We start from the raw sequence: 23452 nt of genomic DNA, 5'->3' as shown, positions 1-23452 counted from the left end.
CGCAAGGCTTCGTGGGATACTATGCAAAGTTTCCTTTGTAAATCCTATCTTTGTTGCGTCCCTGAGCAAGAGCGCATCATGAGTAGAGACAGAGCCCCAAGAGTCTTTCTTGGTCGACTACCTCGAGACTGTAAGGAGAGAGACGTTGAGAAGTTTTTCCGTGGATTCGGACGTATACGAGAGATTAATTTAAAGAGTGGATTTGGCTTTGTGGTAAGCTTTTATAAGTTATGATGTAGCTCCTTTAACGCGGTTAAAATCGTGTAAGTGTTACGTTGAATCTATGCATAAACTCTTCCAATGTTTAGAGGCATTTAGTTCTTTTGGTACCCAGTCAAATGCTTCAAATCTCAGGTTTTACTACAAACGAAAAAAACAATGGGTAGTTTGCGTTCCTGTTTAATACAAGAATAAGCTTAAGAACAATGGCTCTCTCGGGCGCTTTATCGGCAAACCGAAGGACAACAACCATGGAATCTTCCAAGGAAGGACAGCTTTAGTTTTCATTTTCCTGAGTCTCAGTATAATCGATTTACTAGTGCGAATGTGTAGAACGATATTTCAGAAGTTCGCTCTCATCACCCCTGGACCCTAAATGATGAAGAGGAACCTTAGTGAAGAAGATATATCTAAGATAAACTCAAATGGAATTAAGAAAAGAGCAAAGACGAATAATCAAGAGCGATTTTCTCCGAATTTACTCAAAATTGGACAAATTTAAGAGGGTCTAGATCAGTCCATGTACTGCAGGGTGACCAAATTGTGCATTTGGATAAGCACTATTTACAGTCGCTTTGATACAAGTCAATTTGAAATGAACTGAAGTTGATTCAATACTTGTGAAATACTTGAAGTCGTTTCAAAACAACCATAGTTGTTTCAGTACTAATAATGTACGGGAAAAAATTACTCAGTTCTGATTGGTTAAGATAAATGCAGTTTTCAGGTAATTCAGTGTAGAAGAGAGTTAATTCAGAGCAGGAAAGGGTTAATTCATTGCAAAGAAAGTAACAAACCAGACATTCTGATTGGTCAATAATCAAAGAAACTCACAGATAGCCAATCAAATGCGAACCTTGGATGTCGCAACAATTTGAAAATTTGCAAGCAAAACAATGGCCAGTGTTTAAAGTAGGTTTTCTTTCGCCACTGCAGCTGAATAACAGCTCAAACAATGAAAACACTGTAAAAAGCAGTGCTTTTTGGTTGTTGGTTTGGAAAAAGTGATGTTTAGAGAAGGGAATTGCTAAGGAAACCAAAAATTACTAGCCAACCCAGCTTAACACTTTGCTGGAGCGATCCAACGTCGAAATGAAAAAACAAACATCGTTAACCCATTGACACCTGAACCGCCCGTAACCGCCCGTGCCGCGTGGGGGACTTGCGCGAGAGACGCTTTCCCCCCTATCTCCCCTACTAAGCAGAATTTTGTCTCCAAACTTCCTCTGTTGTTATGAATGCTGGGATTATCCAACTAATGTTAGTTTCATATTCCCACACATCATTAATGATCTCCTTGGCCCATCAAGGAAGGAAATAAAGGTTTGCAAACATACAACTTTAAGATAATTTTCAAAGCTTCTTCAACTCTGCATCTCACACAACAACAGGAAAGATCTAGGCGATGTAAAACAATATGCCCCTTGAAAGACCTATTACAGGGTTGGCCAAACCTAGTATTCACTCTGAACTCAGTATCAGCAAAGTCACATTTTAGGTGTTTGATGTCTGGATGATAAACCAAAATTAACTTTAAAAAAAGTGGAAAAGCAAATCTCTCTCAAGTTAGTTGTGTGATTTGAGACTCAAATGTATAGCATGTTCCTGTTTGTAATGAAATTTGAATTTGCTGGCATTACCGAAGTCAAAGTCTAATCTCCTGGTGGGTCAAAAGACCAAATTGCCAAAGTAGAAGTCTAATCTCCTGGTGGGTCAAAAGACCAAATTACAAGTTTAAAACTTCAAAATGTACAATGAAATGAACAAGTGAATGGAACTTTTATTTTCTGGTGAGTATTTACATGATCTGCACTTTGAAAAAACTGGAAATTAAGAATTGTAAAATTGATTTGTATGATCAATTGTTTTGCTATGATAATCGGTAAAGCACCGCACTTTGCATAACGCAACACCTCACTGTTGGCACTTGTTTCTCGTTTCAACTGGATAGCCTTTCGGTGTTTTTTGCATTGTACACATTCTTTCTTTCGGCCTTCTTGAATCGCTTGGTGGTTTCTTGTGGGTTCTAGGGCTGGTACTTGATTCACAGCTCGCTTTTGATAAGAGTAGGCATCTATCAGGTGCTTACCCAACTCTAGCCAAAAAGGGGCTTGTGGTCGTTTTCGCAGGTTTTGCATCCTTAGGTATCAGCATTCTAGAATATAACCAATGCAGGCAGCAACGTTAAAAAGGAACTAAAAAATGTACCATACCACTTTTGCGACTGTCTTCCAATGGTGCAATAGGACCGAAATTGGTTAGCTCCATCTACACCACCCATGTTTGCCGTGTAAACATCTGATACTTGCGGTTTTTGGATGTCAATGTCTCTTCCTCTTTTCTGATGTTGTACGGTCCGCGAAGGCTCTTCTGGGGAAACATTTGACAACAAAAATCTCGCTTGTCATGCCATTTTGTAAATAAAAGATTTCCTCTTTGCTGTGTAATTGTTTGTCCTGGCTCGCAAAGCTTATCCTTAGCATAAGCAGGCAGCCCTTTGTGATTACATCTTACTGTTGCACAAGCATACATATCTTGTGCAAGCAAATGATCGAACAGGTCAGGGCTCAAAAAGAAATTATCAAAGAAAACATGATGTTTTCTATTGAAAAAGGGACGGGTAATACCCATAACAACATTGTATCCCAGCAAGTGATGCCTTTGAATTTCTCCTTCACATCCTAAATAAACAGAGAAATTGACAACATAACTGTTCGAAGAATTAGCTGCCATCCACACTTTAATTCCTTATTTAGTCGGTTTAGCTGGTAAATATTGGTGAAATGATAGCTTGCCTTTAAAACACTATCATCCCCTCGTCAACCAAAAGGTTTTTTGTGGGCAAATAACAGTGTTGAACATTTCTTAAAACAGCATTCAAAGCAGGACGGCATTTGTACAGACAGTCGAAATTAACATCTCCTCGCACGGGTTCCCAACTCAAGTCATTCAGATGAAGGAATTGACTTATTTCTTCGAATCGGTTCTTAGGCATAACTCTTTTAATTCCTTCATTGCCCTTGAAAATGTCTGTTGACCAGTAGTCGTGACCTTGGGAAGAATATTCATCCCATTATGAGGCACATTCCAAAGTAAGCTTTCACTTCAGGTTTAGAAACATTGCGTCTTCTACCAAGACATTGCTCATTGTCAGCTAATTTTTGGTGAGCATAGCGGTTTGTCTCCATGATTTTCTCAAAAAGATCCTTGTCAAACATTAAACCGAAAAAATAATCAGCTTTGGGGTTGACTTGACAGCGATTCCAGATTGAGCTGAAAATTCGTCAACAACGATGTTACTGAGGTCAGCTGTCCATTGTTGTTTTTCTTCATCATTGCTGTCAGAGGCTTCTTTGTTGCCACTTTCACCATCCGCTTCTTCATCACTTTCCTCACCATCCTCATCAATACCCAAAAAATCAATGTCAGAACCATCTCCTCAATATCTTTGTTACCTTCTTCATCTGAATCACCAAAAATCACCCTTTATTCGTCTAAACTAATTTCCAAAGGATCTACACACCTTGCCATTTTCCACTCAGGTTATTATCAATTTGGAGCTGATAAAGCAAATAGCCACTACATAGGAAGTTTCTTTGCTTTATTGACTCCAAGTTGATAATAAACTAAGTGGTTTTACAAACTCACGGATGAAATTGCTCAATCGTTTATATTAGAAACTGATCATTGCTGTTGCCATGTTTGTGCATGCATTCATGATGCAAGAACATATTCGCATCTGTGTATCCCATCCTCAGGAAGCATAACTCATGTGCAGTAATGACAATTTGATAGGTCAATGCCTTAGTAACAATAGGCAAATATTTAATAAGCATATATTCTTCACTGGGGGAGGGGATAGAAGGGGAAAATGACGACAGTTTTTTTGGCCGGTCTAGGAATAACAACGAGTTTCTGGTTGGCCGGTTTTGGCCGGACCAGGAGTGAAAGGGCTAATTAGCCTAATTCTTTTTGTCAATGAAAATTTAGGAATTTGATGACTACAAAGATGCTGATGATGCTGTTTATGAACTGAACCACAAGGAATTCATGGGAGAAAGGTATGTTCAAATAATGTACACAGCTCTGGGTCTTGTAGTACTTATCTCTAGGCTTGTGTTTTCAATTAAACCTTAGACCTTCAAGAGCCAATTTTTGTGCAATTTTTTATTGCACATCAAACCACAGCTGAATACGTAAATTTATGGGTGGGATGGCTGTGAAGGGATTGGGATTCAAAAACAAGTACAATTGCGAATTTAATTTTAATACAAAATGACTGTAAATTCTGTGACTGCAGCACTCTTTACATGACATGTTTTAAAATTGTCATGACAACAACGTATCTCTGCTCTGACCACCAATCAGATTCTTTGCTCCCCATGCATTGAAAGATGATCTCACTCAATTTGGCAAAACTCTTCTCATTTTACATTTCAAATGAAATATTTGGTCACTCTGCCATGAAAACCACTCTCTCACCTGCTTGTCTAGTTCGGGATACTTGAGAGTGAAACAGCCCATTTTTGCACATTTTGCAGACATCTTTACCTTGCCAGAAAGAGTAGTTGCCTGGTCTCTTCTTCAGCATCCCACCATTGACTCACTGAGTCCATAATCTCGAGGGATTTCCAAGTTGTTTTCTACAGCGCCAGCTTCTGCGCTAACTTTTATCTTAAAAGCCCTAGTATATGAAGAACAGCATGCTTTTGGCATCAAAAGAAAAATAACAGCAACAAAAGAGATACTCAATTGAAACGTTTGTTAGGTTACAGTAACTGAGAGTATTGTTGTGTTTCTGCAGTTAGGTAGTAGTATTTACATCTTCACTGATTCTCTTTTTTTCTTTTGTGTTTATTTTAATTCATTAGCTTTGTGTTCAGTGAGCCATTTCCCAATGTTTCCATGTGGTGTGCTCACTCAAATGGCCAGCTATTATTAAGAATTTCACCCTTGGCTTACAGCTGATGGTTTTATTTATTTATTTATTTTTTGAACAACACGAGTCTGTTGGAAGGTCTCTAATTTTCAGGGTCTTGGCTTACAGAAGAAATACGGTAGTTGGGGAAATTTTCCCTTTGTCAGGGAAAATTCAAGGAATTTCATAAACTAATGACTGTAGCAACAATCATAAGGTAGTTATGCTTCAAATAGTGCATTGACAATTTTTTTGCTCAAAGAACACCAGTGAAGATCTATGGTACCCTCAAGTTTAGGTATCATAGTCAATAGATTTTGCTAAGAAATGTTCTCTATGACTTGAAAGAGCAAGATACATGTTGCTGTTGTGCTAAAAGATTGGGAGTAAAAGCCTCTTTAGGGAAATACATATGTACATGTTTTTCTTTTTATGAAAGAATAACAGTGGAACATGCCCGTCCAACATCAAGGAGTGGAGGTGGTGGAGGTGGTGGTGGAGGAGGTGGTAGTGGTGGTGGAAGTGGGATGAGAAGAGGTGGTGGATTCAGGTTCCGAGACAGGTCAGTAACACACATGTTAATGGTCTTTTGATCACATGGATGTAATTTAATGTGAGATTCATGAAGTGTCTTAAATGTTTGCCTTGACTTAGAAATTTCTAGTGAAAAATTAATTAATTGGAAAGTGATGTAAATAATTATAAATTTTAAGGTAAGAAAAGACAGGCAAATCTCAATTTTACAGACACCAAAGTGCCTCTCTACATTCATTGTGATTAAACTCCTTGCTTTGCCCTTTTTTTGTGGAAACCTTGCACGAACAATTTGTTTTACAGCACCTGTCTCCTCAGTGTGAAGGTAGTTTTTCTGTGGTTAAAAAAAATTAGTTGTGTACATGCATCTGTGTTAGATTCACTTTTATTTGGAGTGGAATCCTTTCAGCAGGTGGTGAATTTTTGCTACAATTTTGTTCATATATGTGACCCTGAAAGGCAAAACGGACACTAATGGAAAACTGTTCAAATGGCAAACACGCACAGATGACGAACAGTTAATGAACAGTACTTGAAGCGTTCAAATGGTTTGTTCAGCCATTCAAATGGATGAGTAAAAATTTTAATGGATGGGCAAACCATTTAAATGGGTGAATAAATTATTTGAATGGTTTGATTAGCCATTCAAAGGGTTTGCTTAGCTGTTAAAACGGATGAGTAAAATGGATAATGTCAAACAGACTGGCAAGCTGGTCGAACAGATGAAAATATACAAAGTTGTATGACTGGTTGGATGAATAAATTGCTTAATCAGTTTGCGAAACCATTCTGAGCGCATGGCTAATCATGGAATGGGCAATGTTGCTGTGCATTGTTTCCATTTCATTTGCCATTGTTGTGAATTTCAAGGCCTTTATTCTCAGGATCGAAAATGGAGACTTTTTCAATTTCTCATCGAAATAATGTTTTTAGTTATTGTCTGAAACTACTGAATATCTCATGAAAGTTGTTTTATCATCATGGTTTAAAATGACAGCTGAGTTAATCTTTCGTCTCACAATTTAGTCACATAGATGTGGATTGCAATGTTTCGACCGCTATACTGAATATCTGTAAAGAAATGACAAGTTTAATTTTCTCCTTCTGAACGGATGAACAGAACAGACATCAAACCATTCGAATGGATGCTGCAGTTCTCCAAACAGACACTTCTAGTTGGTGAACGGATGTAAAAACCATTCAAACAGATGTTGAAACCATTTGAACAGGTGTCAGAACTGTTCAAACAGATGTTGTAATACTTCGAATGGATGCTAATGATTTTCGAACAGATATGCAAAATGTTTGAATGGTTTGCAGAATGCTTTGAACTGTTTTTTTAGGCATTCGAATGGATGACAAACAGATAACAAACAGTTTCCCCATTCAAACAGATAACCGTTAGTGTCCTTTTTGCCTTTCACAGTCGTGTGGTTGTTATTATGGTCACTACTTTATGTGAGTAGCCACAGTGGTAAGTGGTCCAAGTCATATTCCATTATTAATTCCAGTAAGCAGGACCAGTTCTGTACGGTGATTTTCGATTTTTATTTCATTTAGAAGCCACCTGTAGTCCATGACTACCCATTTTTAAGATTCTACATTTATTTAGATATGGTGCACCTTATAACACTGAATTCAAGTTGACAGTGGAAAATTTGTCCTCACGTGCAAGTTGGCAGGTGAGAAATACTAGACAGGGTTGATTCTCATTATTTGTATCCAGGATAGTACTGTACCTCTTCATTAAGGGTTTACAAAGCCTTCCTTGATGTGAACTATTAATACTAATTAAAGCAAAAGAAAATATTTCAAATATGCAAGTACCCTCAACCTTTAGACATAGATCAGGGAGATGCAAAATTGTTAGACCTTCTTCAGAAGGTGCAAAATATGATAACGTGATGTTACATTTTAATTACCAACGGACAAAACTGACCAATCACATCTGACAAGCCTTGTGGGTCTTCCAGCTAACAGGCAAAACTCTATCCTCAAACAGCTGTTCACTTTCCTGTGACGATGACCTCCTTCGAGTAGAAGTCAACTTTTGCTAGTTTTCACCAACAACAGTCATTTCAGGATTATTCTCATGCAGATGATTACACAAGACTGTCAATTACTTAGCAAGTTTGTTTACAACAGTAGAAACTTGTGGAAACAATTTATTAAACAATTAGAACTAAAAGCAAGACCTTTTCTAGTGACTCATTTGCCCTATACAAGTTAAATGGCAATTCAAGTTGCATGGCAATGCCAACTTCATGCTGCTGTGAAACTTAAGTTCTGATCAAAGCAGCAGTTATGTCTTAAACTAAAAGAACATTATTTTATTATCACCTGTAACATCTTGTGTGTTCTACCATTCATTTGAAAGTTCATTATTCCTTCATAAATTTATCCTTTTTCCTTATGTATTCCTGTTTAATTTTGTAGGATTCACTGGTGATGAATGACAAAATTGTTGTTTTTTTCATTACTTTTCAACCCTACTAAACATGGCTTAAGGAATTTACCTAAGGGCAAAACTGACTTGCTCAAACAGCCAGTGCTTTGTTAAGTAATTATTTATAGTTACTGCATGTCTTTCTAGTCACGTACTCATCCACAGATGTTGGCCCAAAATGCTGTGCTGTGAATTTCATGTTCAACATTATTTTATTATTACTGTTGCACAAACTGTGTAGCTACTGTAGGCCTCACAAAACGTTAAGCTAGAAGGTGAATAAATTTATGAAAGAACAGCGATCTTCACGTTATATGCATATGGAAATATAAACAGCTCAGCTCCTTAAACAGTTGTCCGTGAACTCTATCTGGTTTTTCAATTTTTTTTTTTTGCAAGCCCAATGGCCTCTTCAGAGAAAGCAAAGGTCAATGGCCAGACTCTGGTGAACATAGATTGAGTTGAGCTGAAAAATAAGGACGTCTCAAAACTGGTCATATCTGCCACTATGTATGTTTTTCTCCAAGAAATGTCACATCAGCAACACTTAAAGTAAAGACATAAAGTTAATGATAATAATTGTACCCTGGATTGTAACAGTTTTTCCTGCTAAGGAAGAGGCCTAGGCTAAAGTTATTTGGGCTTATTCACAACTTGCCTTTTAGGCTCAGAAATGCAAGGATGAGAGAAAGTGTTTCACATAAAGGCTTCAAGAATTTGTAAAGAGCATGTGAAAACACTACTATGAAAGGATGAAAGTTCTCACAATTTGTTTTGCTTTACCTATACAGTACCTTTCCTTTTGCAAATTTGACTTGCACAAGAAATTCTTAATGTGAAGTATGTCAGACTTCTAAATTTTACTATTTTAAGTGCCTGAGTTTACAATGAATGCACTTGCAATCTAGTTTTGTCTCAAAAAAGCACGTTGCTCTTCTAGCAGGGACCAATTGTGCATATCCGTCAACAAAACTTTTTTTCAATTTCTGCCATGGAAGTCTTCCACCCAAATCGTTAAAAGTTTTCCAATGGGTTAACAAAAATGATAAAGAGTTGATCAAAAAGAATGCAAATAGAAATCTCATTCATTTTGTGATTGAGTTATGGCCTCATTCTTGAAGTGAACAAGTATTTTGACCTTTAGCTTTTCCTTGTGCAACTGTTTGTTAGAACAAAGTTTCATAAGCAGTACATTCATAAACTTGGTCAATTTCTTTTGAATACATCATTAAGTAGAAGTTCATGCTTGATTCCTGGACTCAGAAGTATGTAATACACTGCCAGAGTAATGCCAAATTACAACAGGTAGTAGCCCATACCAATGTGGCTTGCTACTGCATCATCAGCGTGATCTATAGCCTGATAAATACTTGGTCTTCGCCAATGAGCATGCAAGAGTGTTGTTTTAAAAACGAAAGTATGGTAACTTTCACAGTTCAGTCAGAGTGACTGTCCAGTCTATTTAGAGTTCTGAATCTGGTGTAGGCTTAAGTACCATATCAGTAACTTCCTTCCTTCCATTTCTTCCATCTTTAGCCACAGTACTTAGTGGTAAGGTACTTTATGGGAGCTTGGTTTTAGGCAGAAATCAATTCCTGATCTATGACCTGGTCTGTGCGTAAAAAGGGGAAAATTAGTGGCCCTGGCATAAAATATGACACTTGGCTTGCCGTCTTAAGATTGTGTAGATCATTCAATTCGTGGTGTGGTTGCTTGGTTGCTCAGTGGCCCTGTTTGCTCATGGCAACCCTTTTGGCTCATTAACAAGCTGACATGGGAATTGGTATGGCATGAAGGCCTTGGTTATCATCTCGGTTTAATTTGAAGTTCTTGGTCTTAATAGTTAGTTTTGCAAAGGTAAGGTTCGTATCTCTGTTCTTTAGGGATTTTTTTGTACAGCTCAAAGGTTTGAAATGTTTAATTTGTTAGTGTAAATGAGTGCCCTTGTCAAAATGTATTGTGTTACTCACAAGATGCTTTTTTTTGTAATTCATCTAATGTACTGAAAGGTGTAACTTGCATTTCAGTTTGCACACTCAGCACCTACTGTGTAAATTATTAGGTTAATTTTTTTTTACATATTTAACTGGAAGTCTTGTTTTACCCAATTTTATCATGAATGTCTTTTTATAGAGTCAATCAAACAAACTTGTCATCTCCTTTGGACAGGCAAAGAAAAGTACTCTTCACTGTACTTTGTACTAATGTCTTTGCTGTTTTGCAGGATCTGAAAGATTACATGCGCCAAGCAGGGGAAGTGACCTTTACCCAGTGCCATAGAGATAGAATAGGAGAGGGGTTAGCATCATTTGTTAAAGTGTATTTAAAAGCACTAGTCCAGGAATACTGACTTGTGTGACAGTTTTTATTTGATGTCCACTCATATTGTGTGTTAAACCATGGAATAAGGGATATATTATACCACTATTCTTTTATTTTCTTGTACTTTAGCTTCTAGTTTTGCATTAAATCCTTTGACCTTATCTATGCATTATTGGTGGCACTGGCTAAAGATGATAACATAAGAGACCCTTAAAGTCTTCTTTATGCCCAACGAAAAAAAATATGATGTGCATTGAAGTTCCTTTCTTAAAAAGTCAACCCTAAAAGACTAAAACCAATCAAAGTTCAGTGACTGTGTGGTCATTTTGTAGCATTTTTGCCCTGCTCTTCAGTGTAATGTTGTTGCATATTTAATGCATCCCATTGCATGATATTGTAAAATGGTTTATTAGTGGCATATATTGACATAATTACTTGTTTGATATATTTCAGGGTTGTTGAATTTGCTAGCCTTAATGACATGCAAAGGGCACTGAAACGTTTAGATGGTACTGAGTTGCTGGGAAAGCGCATAAGGCTGACAGAGGTATGTTAGTAATCCTGAAAGCTATTCATGTTCAAGTCTTAAATATTAGTTATGCTACTTAACTTTTGAATAATACCTTAAACATTTGAATGATGGAACTTCAGACTAGAGCTGTGGCAAGATCTTTAGCAAGTACTTACTTGACTTGAAGTTTTATCATCTAGCTAACCTGTGGTACAGATTTTGGTAATTATGAAGTGATTTACAATTTTGGTGTAGAGATTTGCTGCCATTGAATTGATCATGTCATGTGAAATGTGACGCAACTAGCCATGCTGAGATTTTGGAAGTGTGCACGTTCCCCTTCTCTACGGTTGGTTTATGTGGGTTTCCTAAAAGGTCTTCTCTTCACAGCTTGTTAGAAAGCAGCCATTAGTGTTATTGAAGCAAAATGCCTGTAGCTCTGATTCCTTAATTAGGAAAAGTGCATTTAGGCTTCTGAGCATGATTAGTTAGTAAATAAACTCCTGCTTATTTATAAACTATATTGGGGAATTTGCTTGCTTTGAGGTTCTATGCTCTTGATATGGAGACATGAATTGCTACATGTGAGACCTTTCAAGGTTAATCCTTGAAATTTTTCTTATTTTTGTTGTTGCCTTGTCGTCATAGTATTGAATTATGGAAAATCTGTATTAAAGGCTTAGTCCTGGGGCTGTCCAACTCTTTGGATGAGCATAAACAACCTTTAAGAGCAACTTGATTTTGTAATTTACCATTATTTGGTTACCATAGAGAAACCGACCACGAAGATCCCGCTCACTCTCACCACGGCGCCGAACAAGGTTGGCTATCTCAATTTTGCTTCATAGTGCTAAACTTTTCTCACAAACATGCTCAACCATGTTGTTCTAACACATTGTTATCAAAATGGTTACTCAAACTGTGTCCTTTCTTTTAGAAAATTAAGTCCATTACTCCCCCACTTTAACTTCAGTACTATAGGCTATACTGAGCAAGGTGTTTGTTTCTCAACAGTAGGTCTAGGTCACGTTCGCCAAGGAGGTCACACTCACCTGCCACCAGAGGACGCCACTCGCGCTCTCCATTGGCTCAACGTGGCCGCTCACTATCACCACGCCCTAGTGGCAGTCCTGGAAGACGGCTATACTCAAGTTAATTAAGGACTGGGTTGCTTTACAAAAAGTATTCTCATTAATATTGTGGTTGTTAGCTCTTGCTTCAAGTTCAGTCGCTGTTCAGCCCAAATTAGCCGTTGATGTTATTTTATCTTTTTAGATTGTTGTTGTTTTGAGTTCTCGTTGTGATAAGCATTAGGGACAGTTCACTCAACTTTTTTCAGTCAATCGTTTAAGTGTATTGTGGTCAAATAAATTAGACATGATAATTTTTGTGGAGTCTTGTTAATTTTTATTACAGTAATTTGTCAAAAAGTTCTCTGTGGCAAAGCTCTTATATGGCAAAATCAGACAATATACTGTTGCTCTCTTTTTTTAGGCCCATTTACCTGTGTTTTGGACAAACTATGACCATGTTTAGAGTCAGATATATTGCGCTTAAACATTCAAGCATTAAGTTTTTGAACATTGCCCCTGAAAACATGGCAGTTTACCAGAATTTATGCAAATTATTTTCCATTTTGCTTATTTAAGGGCCCCTCCCACCCACCAACAGATAAAACCTACTAGAGGGAGAAAACTTACTGCATTTTATTGGACCAAATTCTCAGGCTACACATCTCAACCTCCTATTGATTATGTGAGCTAACAACCAGGCAAGTAACTAACTCTTAAAAAAGTATATAAAAAAATTAAAAAGACTAGAGCAGGATGCTCTCTTTTGAATTTGTCAACGAACTTTGCCACTTTGAATCTTGCTTAGCACTTTGGTCAATTACCTATCTCTGAACTAGGGTTCAAACCTGTTTTCCCTGCCGTTGGAAGTCTATCACAGCAATTTGGAGCTGTAAAGGTACTCTGGCTTAAAAGAATAATCTTCTTTGATAACCTGGGACACAGCAGCTGCTTCAAGGTCATGCAATGAACATTAGGGTTACTTTATAGAATATCAAACCATGACTTGCATTAATAATTCAAATGGTTGAAATAAAAACTAAATGGTTTCTGGAGAAGGCTTTTCCTTGGAACAAATTTTGTCTGGTGGACTGATCAATACAAAAAGATGCTTAGGAATTATTCATCTCAACTTAGACAAGCACATGTCTTTAATGGTCAAAGCTATCAGTGGACACCTGCCTAACTATAGGACAACATGTGTCCCAAATAAATATGTGGTTTATAGCATACGATATCTACCTTCAAAATACACTATAAAGTATATTTTTTCATCTAAACTCAAACTAAAGGCCAATTATTTACTCGAGATCAAACTCAAACTGTGGTTTAATTATTATTTAATAATGAAATAAATGTTCTCCTTAGCTTTTGGCCCTCTTGACACTATTCACTAAACTAGATGTTCTGATAAAAGGTTTGGCTAAATTGAAAAAATGGTTTAGAATGCAGTTACATTAGATGATGGCTAAATTCAGTTTAAATAATCACCCCTCAATGTTCACAAATGCACCAGACTTGTGGTGTCAAAGGCAGTTATGGCTTTATACCACCATGTGCGCGACATGTTAATAGTCAACATGTCTTTCAGAAGTTGACCTACCTCAATTCCAAAATTGTCTAAAGAGGTTTAAGATATATTAACATGTTAGCAAAATCAGGAATTTTTAATCTTAACAGATTATTTGTACATGATTGTAATTTAAAATGATTATGTGCACCAGTGAAAGGTTTCTCTTTCTCTCAATCATTCCAATCTTTAAGGGCATCAGATGAACATAGATCCCGAGATCTTTCTTCTTTAATGCCTGATGCTACAACGACATAGGCAAGAAGCAAAAGAAGGAGACGATTCATCATCATGATCTAGTAGAAGAAAATGACTGCAATAACAATAAGTAACAAATAGCCCACAATAGACACAGCTAGTGTACTGGCCCCAGTGGTTGGTGGTTCGGTTGCACGATAGGCAAGCACAGCTTTTTCCTTTGGTTTCTCAATAAATTCAATATCTTCATAGCCATTCCATGTGTGTTTTGTAAACTTGCTCATAGATATGTTATAATCAACAGTATCATGGTAAGCACACACCATCCTTCTCAGACCAGGCTGAAAAACAATGAACTTCAGGTCAATATTACGTAACAACAATGAGTAAGATACTGTCCATGATAACAAACTTGTAATGTCATCTAAAACTGAGGTATAGGTATTGAATCCTTTGGGTTTTGTAAGTCCCTTTGTACCCAGCCTATCCAGACTTTAACTGAATACCTAAGCTCTATCTTTTCCTAGAGTTGAAAAGAATTGCACGATGCTGCAAGATTCAGTAGAAGACAAACCAATATGTTTGAAGAAAGCAATGATAAATAAATTTAATCCTGTGCTTGAGAAGCTCTTATATTTCCAAGGTTGAAAAATACTTTGACTCAATAGACATGTGAATGATAAATCTTATCAGGTGTGATTGACTAACCTTAAAAGCATAGACTTCACACTGACAAAGTTAACTTCATAAGGAAATTTACATATATATCAAATCCACAAATACCTCTTTACCCTTATGGCTAGGGGGTTTCAGCCCAACAGTCAACTTAATAACCTCCATGAAAGGAGAAAAATGTCAAAGGTCCAAAGCAGATTTTATTCCAAATGCAATACAGGGTGATGTCATTACAAAATTAATGCAGATATACAACTTCTCAAAACACCCTTGATATTAATCCTTAATTTTTCTTGACCCTGTTCAATTACCCATACTTAGTTTTCTATCAATAGTTTTCCTAGTTTCTCTTTTTAACATGTTTCCTGCACATTGTAAAAATATTTGAAGGATAATAAACACAATAGCCTCCACCATGAAAATATGCTTGTATATTTGTCCTTAGACATTATCTGCTCCTCAAAGTTCACAGTTTTCCTTGAGCTTTGTTTTCTGAAAAGTGTTCGCATCCTGGAACTAATAATGTCCACAGACAAACATCAGTACATATTTTTGCACCAAATGGAGGCTATTGTTTATATATAGGGGGTATCTTTCAATCTACCAAACTTTAGAGGAAGTGATCTCACTAATTAACCCACCTCAATGACATTGTCACCATTAGCATCACCAGTATCTTTCTTCCGAGAGAATTCCATCGTTGTAGTACCATTACTCTCAATTATATTTGAGACATTCCAGTCTGCGTGACCATCTTCTTTTGGAGTCACATGTCCATCTGTCATAAAATCCTAGTAAAAGTTAGCCCATTAGAGTCATACCATACTTGTACAAACAAGATGCTTGGGGGCATTTAAAGAAAAGGCGACCAACTTGCTTATACTCTAAATTTTGGAGCTGAGCTTCATCAATAATACACATTGTTTATCCCTTCCAAGTCTAAGACAAAATCTGCCTTACCCAAGAAAGAGAGAGATGGCAAGCACATTAAAAGATATGTTAGGCCATGTAATTTACAGAGAACCAAGCATTATTAGACTTTTAATTGGTCGATCAATGTATGATATCTCAGTCCTGAGTGAGATATTATTTGTGCCACAAGAACATAAAATTCATATCTTTGAGTTAGGGTGTCATTTTCTTTTCATTAAATGGATAGTAAAGTAACAATAGTGGTTAAATATACCTAATAGGGATTGAAAAGCAGGCTGTATACAAATACTAAGTTTTAAAAGAAACAAAAGACTCTCTGCCCAAATTATACAAAGGTTTACATGTAACATCATCAGTTAGACAAAAATATAAGCTTAAAATAATAAAAATTTGATTACTGACTCTGACTTGAATCAACAGATACTTTTATTTAAGCCTCTTTTTACTACAAACCTTTGAAGGCTATTCAGCGCGAACAGAACAAATTCACCTTATCTCATCCCAACTTTTGAGAAATTCCTTAAAAACTATAATTGTCACTCAAGTTACATAGGAAAATACATCATTCAGTTCCCTGATGTAATGGTCATATTGATTCTATAAGTGTTTTAAATCTTAATAAGACACTCACGTCCATATAATAAATAAACTCTGTGAACCAGTAATTACTGATATATTCAATGAATCAATGACATATTCAAAAAATCAATGAATACATTCAGTGAACCAAGCCAAATGAAAAAATAGTTAATATATGTACGCAACCCAGCTGCTAAAATTTCAGTGCAAAGTAATGTCACAAAGCTTACTCTAGCATTTTATAAATGCGATTCCAAACAAAATGACAATTATTTCAGTTGGTTGAGGAGTGTAATACAATTACAAATTCCAAGTCAAATTTACAGAACAAATAAATAAATTCCATGGAAAATAATAGTCACTTTTAATTTAGTACTAGAGTATTCACCATTTTTTATTTTTCACATCTGCAGTCTTAGTTTGTTAGATTCATTCTTTCACTCACAGTTTCCTTTTTATGCTTGTTTTGCATGTTCTACATACATTCATTATGCATAGAAGTACATTGTCAGCTACTTAATTTTCAAGCAACTTTATGCTGAACTAAAATTATCAAATATTTTCCTCTCAATGCTAGTTGGATATCAAACTTTAAAATCAAAATTGCACATGTGTTAATAACACAGATAAATCACATTCTGAACTTTTTTACAAAGGTTTTAAATTCATAGGGCATAAACGTGCTCACCAAGGCTTAAACAAAAAGAGAGAATCGAAAACAGCCATTGAACACTTAGTGTCTTAAGTTTTATTAAAAGCAAGCTGCATTTCCTGTAGAAAGCGAGGAAGACTGTGTTCTTATGCTTACTGTTTGGTTAGAGCAAGAGTTAGTACATGGCTTTTTATCATTTTTCATAAAGCCCCATTCAAACAGTCATGACAGCTGATGATAGTTTCAACCATCACACATGTTTGAATACTAACCATCATTCAACTATGTACGTAGGCTTACAATCTGACTGTGTATGAAAACCTTCAAAATTGAACAGTTCATTTTATTTTCTCTTTGGAGATTTTCATCTCTGCTCATGGTAAAATAATGTCACTTGGCATGTTTAAAAATGTTCCTTTGGTTCTTCTGTAGCTACCTGCCAACTTACTTGTTCTGAAATTTCACTTTCAATCAATGAAAAAAGCTACATAAAGTCCAGGAAATGGTTGTACATTGTGCACATTGGAAGATGGCATAATAGCTTTGACTCAGCTCCATGTTTTGAAATTCCAGAGAAAATGGCTGCCACAGTGAACACACAGACCACTGGCAAAATAATTTAAGATTTTAATGTCTTCAATTTACTCTACTGAAGGGAAACTTCACAAAGTTGCATGTTAAATAATATACTTTCTCCCTGTCAAATTTTATTTTCAACATGAGCATCAGGCTCTCTCAAAAAAATTCTAAAGCTAGAGAACTGACTCAACTTCATGATGTACAGCGAAGTATTTTTTGCATTTTCAGAAAAATTTCCGCACAGCCCCATACTTCACTATGTAAGCACATCTTAATAATGATACACTGAATAAAAAAGCCCCATGTATGGATGCATAATGAAGTATGAGGGTGTGCAGAGATTTTGCCAAATTGACTTTCATCAATTCTTCCAGAAGCCATGTCCAAGACCAAGAAAAATTTGTGAAAAATTGCACAGTGAATGTGGAATAGTGAGTTTGGTCTCAAATGAAAGCTTATGTCTTGCATTTCATGTTCCACTACTTTCCAATACCCAGGAGAGTTTTGTTTCTAAGCTACAACCAATCAAAACAAGCCATTTCTGACAGGGTGCATATGGGCACATTGAAATTTCAGAGGGGTTTTGTTTCCAGGCCCATGAGGGTGCATCAGATGTCAATAGGTTAAAAGAATTGGATACTAAATGTAGCAATAAAACTCCTTTAACCCTTTAACCCCATAGAGTGACTAGCATCCAATTTCTTCTTACAATAACAATCTTGAATCAAACATTAAGGTAATGAGAATAGAGGATCACCAACCAAAGCAGCTCTTGCTTATCAAACAAATTCTCTTTGTCAACACCTTGGGAAATGTATAGTGAATAGTATGGAGAATATGGATACTGCTGTTAGGGGGTAAAGGGTTAATAAATCAATGAATTTAACCTTTCAAAATTCTTGTGTGGCTTTTCTGAGCTAAATTCTGGTCAGAAACCAACGAAGTTGTTTAGTTTTTAATTAAATAGTTCACTCCTCATAACTGTAACCATTACAATCTCGTATCAACCAACTTGATTGTTTTCATTTTCCACTCCAGACATTTCCTGTATAATCTTACCCTCGAGACTTGAAGAGTGTTTATCAGTACATAATATGTGAAAATAGTCAGTGAGGTAATATGGCCCAAAACACAAATTAACCATAAACAGCCAAAGGTATTGTTTGCTAATCACAAAATGTATCGGTTTGAGAAAGTTTTCACCTAAATTAGGGTACGTGTAATTTCAGTGCAATGAATCTTTTCACAGGTTTGCTGCCTAAGTTCTCTATGAAATCTATTTAATCTCTAGCAATCTGCTTTCAACTGTTCACCTCAGTAACTTGAACGTTTTTCAGTTCGACAGTACTTTCATGTTGCAAAATGAGAACTGGCAGGTACTTTCATATTCACGCCCAATATAACAAACGTAGCGAAAAAACAAACAAAAAAAAAACCAGACCTATTTCTTGACTAAGTTCATCCCGCCTAGCAAGTCACAATCGTGTAAGGATGCAGAAATGGTAAAACCCATATTCACTACATTATTATTAGATTTGATAAAAATGTACACCACATGAACAGAACTACAGTTAACAACATTTTTTTCATCTCTATCAATCTGTTCTCAACGGTACACCTCAGTAACTTGAACGTTTCTCGGTTCGACTGTACTTTAATGTTGCAACCAATGAATACAAAATAAGAACTGGTAGGTACTTTCACATTCACGCCAATTAAACACACATGCAAAAACAACAACAGAAAAAAAAAAAGGCCGATTTCTTAACTTAGTTCAACTCACTTAATAAGTCACAAACAAGTAACGCTGCAGAAATGGTTTGCCAGTATTTTTAACAATGAAATCGTTCTCGCAGATACCGTTGAGATTGCAGTCGATTTTCGGGTATCAATAAAACATGGGAAGGACATTGTGAAGACAGGAACAAACGAACGTAAAAACTAACCTTAAAATACTTTTTTCCACTATCGTCAACACCGCCAACAAGAACATCGTAATGTCTCATGGAATACATATTCCACCGTAATGTTTCGTTTTCAGGCCATAGTAATCTCGATACGCCAAATCCAATCCAGCCAGTAGCTTTTGCCCTTACTTTAAAATAGAAGGTTTCTGTATTGTTTTCGAACCTCCAATGGACTTCGTAATTTTCATCTTTACATAATAAATTGTTTGAGTACTCAATACCCGAAGAGGAGGTAGCAAAAAGCCATAAACTACAAATCAGTGGCAAGAACATTCTCGTTTCACTTTGAGCCTGCTGCCCAGCCTTGAAGACAGAAAGTGAGCGGTGTACGATGGGATGTTTATTGACAGGCACTCGCCCACGCTTTTCAGGGCACACCTGTGATAGAAAAGCAAGCCTAACACGGCAGAAATCGCCAGAAACTACAACGGACACGGAGGACGTGAATAAATTTTACTAATTTTTACGTGTAAAACGTTCATATTTCGAAATATTTATCATTGTTATTTTCCAAGACTTTCACTAAACAAAACGAGCACTGTGATTGGTTGATTCTTAGTCACGAGCCCTTAATCAAGTTCAAATGTATCCCGACCGGGACACAATTGTGCAGTTGTTGCCCGCTCGCCGAATACAACAGCATGTTTTTGTCATATGATTGTTTAAGGGAAAGTCTAAATATATAACAAAGCACTTCATGTTTGGTCCCGAGGGAAACTAGTTAGTTTTGTTTCCAGAGAGTCCTGATGTTTCTCGGGAAAACAAAACCAATTATTTCCCTCGGGACCACACATGAAGTGTATCTTGTAAGGTTAAATTTGGGGGCCATCACGCGTCACGCAAAAACCCTTTGCTACCCTCTTGTAAATCGACCATATTTCGTTCCCTCGACTATTCCTTATAACGTGTTCAAATTTTCATGACGCTCTCATGAATTAATCAAAACTATGACAAAATTCTCGAACGGGATTGGTCATCAACAGCCCGATTTGAGCACTGTACGGGTCCTCAAATGATCCCGGACCGGAAATAATGTCCAATGGGGACCGCAAATGATCCCGACCAAAAAATAAGGAATAGCATGGACTTACATATCAGAGGAAGGTTAAAAAAATTAAGGGTGGATTTTTTTAATAGAAAAGTAAATTGCGAATTTAACAGGCTAAACTTTCCCTTAGCCTCAAAGCGAAAAAATCTGCCTTTGGACGATGACTTATACGATGCACTATACATCTTAATTGGAGAGAAATCACTGCACTATTGGCCTAAGAAAGGTGACAAAAGGTTAAGGCAACGGGTTTATCGGAAGTTACAGAGCGACATCTATGTCGTAAAAGAAATCCATGATCCGACAGTTGGACAGCCGAAGAAACGAATGGTAGAAAAGGCAACCAACCGCAATGTGGTGGAAAAGTCGAGTGTTTCTCAGCTTGTGGATCGTGCGTACTACCACAGGCCGCCCCAGCTTACGTCTCGAGAAAAAGCCAACGATGAATTCATAAACGCGTCACGCGTTGTGTGACTCGGTGTTACGGGAGGAACCGTTGAAAATTTGAACACGTTATAAGGAATAGTATGGGGAACGAAATATGGTCGATTTACAACGATAAATATTTCGAAATATGAATATTTTACTCGTAAAATCAATAAAACTTACTCATGCCCTGTGTATCCCTCGTAGTTTCTGGCGATTTCTGCTGTTTTAAGCTTGCTTACCATCACTGTTATCCATGTCGTCTTTTTTCAGTAGCTTTTCAGTAAATTTATTCTCTTACGCCTTCTTCAAACAAAAGAGACTAGTGAAGTGGTGGAACATCTTTTAGACATTTACATCGAACACGGCCCTCCAGAAATTTTGCAAAGCGACCAAGGTCCAGAATTTAAGGGAGTAGTAAAGACTGTTTGTGAAACGCTAAACGTTCGCATGATTAAAAGCTCCGCATACAGTCCCCAGACCAAAGGAAAAGACGAGCGCTCACACAGAACGTGGAAGGAAAAAATAAAGTTTGATTTAATTAGAGACAACAATGGCGATCTCAACTGGGTGGAGTATCTGCAACAATACCAGCAACTCTATAATGAATCACCACATCGTTCTCTTAGGCAGCTTTCTCCATTTGAAGTGTACATCGGTAGAAAGCCCAATAAGTATCGGAATAAACTGTTTCTTGGGGGAAAGAAAGAATATGAAGTTCCAGAAGAAAACAGCCAGAGTATCGAAATGGATGAATGCAAGACGGATGAACTAACAGAGCTAGTAATAGAACGCAATTCTGTCATGCAGAAAGCTCTGGATGCGTCTAATAAGGCTTCGTAGGATGATGGTAAAGCGGGAGTTAAGGCGAGATCCACTTTCACTCTATTACAAGGGAGAAACCGTTTTGATTCGAGTCCCTGTCTCAAAGAAATTAGTTAAGGGAAAGAAAAACTCGCTAAAGAACACCTGTGAAGGGGTGATCCTTGAGGCTAATCATTCTATGTACAAATACTTTATCAGCTACAGTGATCTCGTGACACTTAAGAGCAAAACGAGGTGGTTTAAAGGAGATGATATTACCTCAGTAACAAAAGAAGAAGAAAATGACCGGCAGCAAAAGGCAGAGAGCAACAGTGGGAGACGAAATGATACTTGCACAGGCCATGAAGCCGATTCCCCAGGTCAACCAGCGAAGTGAGCAAGAACAGACAACGCCAGTTTGTTAGAAGCCAGCATCGATCAGATATCTTCCTCGGAAAGCTTAATGGTGACACTGGTAACTTGTATTTTGAATTTTTGAGAAATAATCGGGAATTTGGAGGAGGGAACTGGGGATTTGCAAGTTCCTACTTTTACCTTCATTGCATCGATCGGTCGAAACATCTAAATACTCAAAAAATATAGGCAACAACGCTCTGTGGGAGTATGAACAAATAATGGTTCCAGTGCACCTTTCTACTGAAAGCCACTGGCTGCTGGTCCTTATAAGTGTTCTTAATTCATGCCTTTACATTTACGATTCCGCTAGATGCACTACGGCGACGTACCGAACAATTTTTGATACCATCAAAGAAGAATTTATTACAGACGAACTTCAGTGGCTTTCTGATGAGGATAAAACTATCTTCCAGGAAAATAATAATAATAACACCTCAATGTCCCAAGCAAAGAATGATACCGACTGTGGTGTATTCACATGCCTTTTTGCAAAACACTTGTTTGTTGTCGAGAGGCAACCATTCCGGCCTTACTCTCAACGGAGAGCCTCGGGATGAAATGGCGAGCGATTTATTAAATCTTGCGTCAGCTTTACGCGCTGAAAACGATTTACCCAAAGTTTTTCAGAGGATGGCAGACTGCCAGCAAGCTTCTGACAACAGAGAATCCCCTAAAAACCGGTTGGATAAAGAGGTGGGAAATGCAGGACTTGCTTATCGCCGGCCCCCAACCCCCAAAGATGGCAACAGTTTGTTTCATGCAATGTATGACCAGCTACTTCGCCTCGGAAGAGCATCTCAGACTTCCACAAAACTACGCTCTGACCTGGTGAATTATCTCAGAAGTAATCCAGCCACCCCAGATGGAACTCATCTCAGTGAATTTATCAATCTCGGGGCATGGGACACTTATCTGCGAAGAAAGACTATGGAAGGTGAATGGGGTGACTGGATTGCTTTGTGGGGCCTCATCAGCATGCTCTAAATCCCAGTGACGATAGTATCAAGCTTAGGAGAGACGGGATTGAAAGTTATCTATCCTGCTGATTGTCAAAACGAAGTGCAAGCCACCGGGGATATGGCCTTACTTGGCCATGAAGCTGAGGCCATAGCTGAGTTTCATTATCATAACCTGGAACCAATGACTTCTCAGAATCCCCAACTAGCCATTGTCGAGGAATTAATGAAAAAGTATGACCAAAAATTAAGGAAAAATCATAGAAGAAATTTGTCCAAAACGTGGGCGAAAATTCCAGTGCTACTCACAAGGTGTTTTGAGAGCGATGGAGCGTTGCAGTACTACTCAGATGACATCGTTTTCTGAAATAGTTGCTTAATGGATGAATTTTAGTTTGGAATTAGGTACAACAAAAACAAGCAGTGCCGCATGTTGGGTGAAAACTTATTAGTCTAAAACACTACGTTCTTGTTGTTGGTTTTACTGACATTGTTGCTGTTCTTGCCAGCCGGGTGACGTCAATGGACTGAAAAAGTGAGAAAGTGGCTTCTTTTTTTGTGAGACAAACCATTTCCTGAAGTACGAACGAATCGAGTAGAAAGCATGAAAAAGTAGCGCTGAAAATTA

General features: G+C 37.3%; 2 protein-coding genes and 1 pseudogene across 3 annotated transcripts; 2 read left to right on the top strand and 1 right to left on the bottom strand.

Moving 5' to 3' along the window:
• Positions 1-6: 6 nt before the first annotated feature.
• On the top strand, positions 7-12334 carry LOC113674577 (serine/arginine-rich splicing factor 6). 2 transcript variants are annotated; one of them, XM_027191059.2, is made up of 8 exons: positions 7-213; positions 4210-4280; positions 5577-5699; positions 7284-7353; positions 10342-10415; positions 10893-10986; positions 11722-11771; positions 11968-12334. In XM_027191059.2, exons 1-8 carry the CDS (start codon positions 22-24, stop codon positions 12104-12106), a joined length of 813 nt encoding a protein of 270 aa, XP_027046860.2. In that variant the 5' UTR covers positions 7-21; the 3' UTR covers positions 12107-12334. The 2 variants fall into 2 exon arrangements, with proteins under 2 accessions (XP_027046860.2, XP_027046859.2); XM_027191058.2 differs by having other exon boundaries at positions 11965-12334.
• Positions 12335-12632: 298 nt separating this feature from the next.
• On the bottom strand, positions 12633-19513 carry LOC113674578 (DBH-like monooxygenase protein 2 homolog). The gene is made up of 3 exons (XM_027191060.2): positions 19153-19513; positions 15105-15254; positions 12633-14129 (listed from the first exon to the last, which is right to left on the bottom strand). Exons 1-3 carry the CDS (start codon positions 19444-19446, stop codon positions 13887-13889), a joined length of 687 nt encoding a protein of 228 aa, XP_027046861.2. The 5' UTR covers positions 19447-19513; the 3' UTR covers positions 12633-13886.
• Positions 19514-20212: 699 nt separating this feature from the next.
• On the top strand, positions 20213-23218 carry LOC149041282 (uncharacterized; annotated as a pseudogene).
• The last annotated feature ends 234 nt before the right edge of the window (positions 23219-23452 follow it).

Source organism: Pocillopora damicornis, chromosome 8, assembly GCF_964200805.1.
Source record: "Pocillopora damicornis chromosome 8, jaPocDami1.2, whole genome shotgun sequence".
NCBI classification, from domain to species: domain Eukaryota; kingdom Metazoa; phylum Cnidaria; class Anthozoa; order Scleractinia; family Pocilloporidae; genus Pocillopora; species Pocillopora damicornis.
Note: the sequence above shows the minus strand (reverse complement) of the source record. Positions and strands in the feature narration are given on the sequence as shown.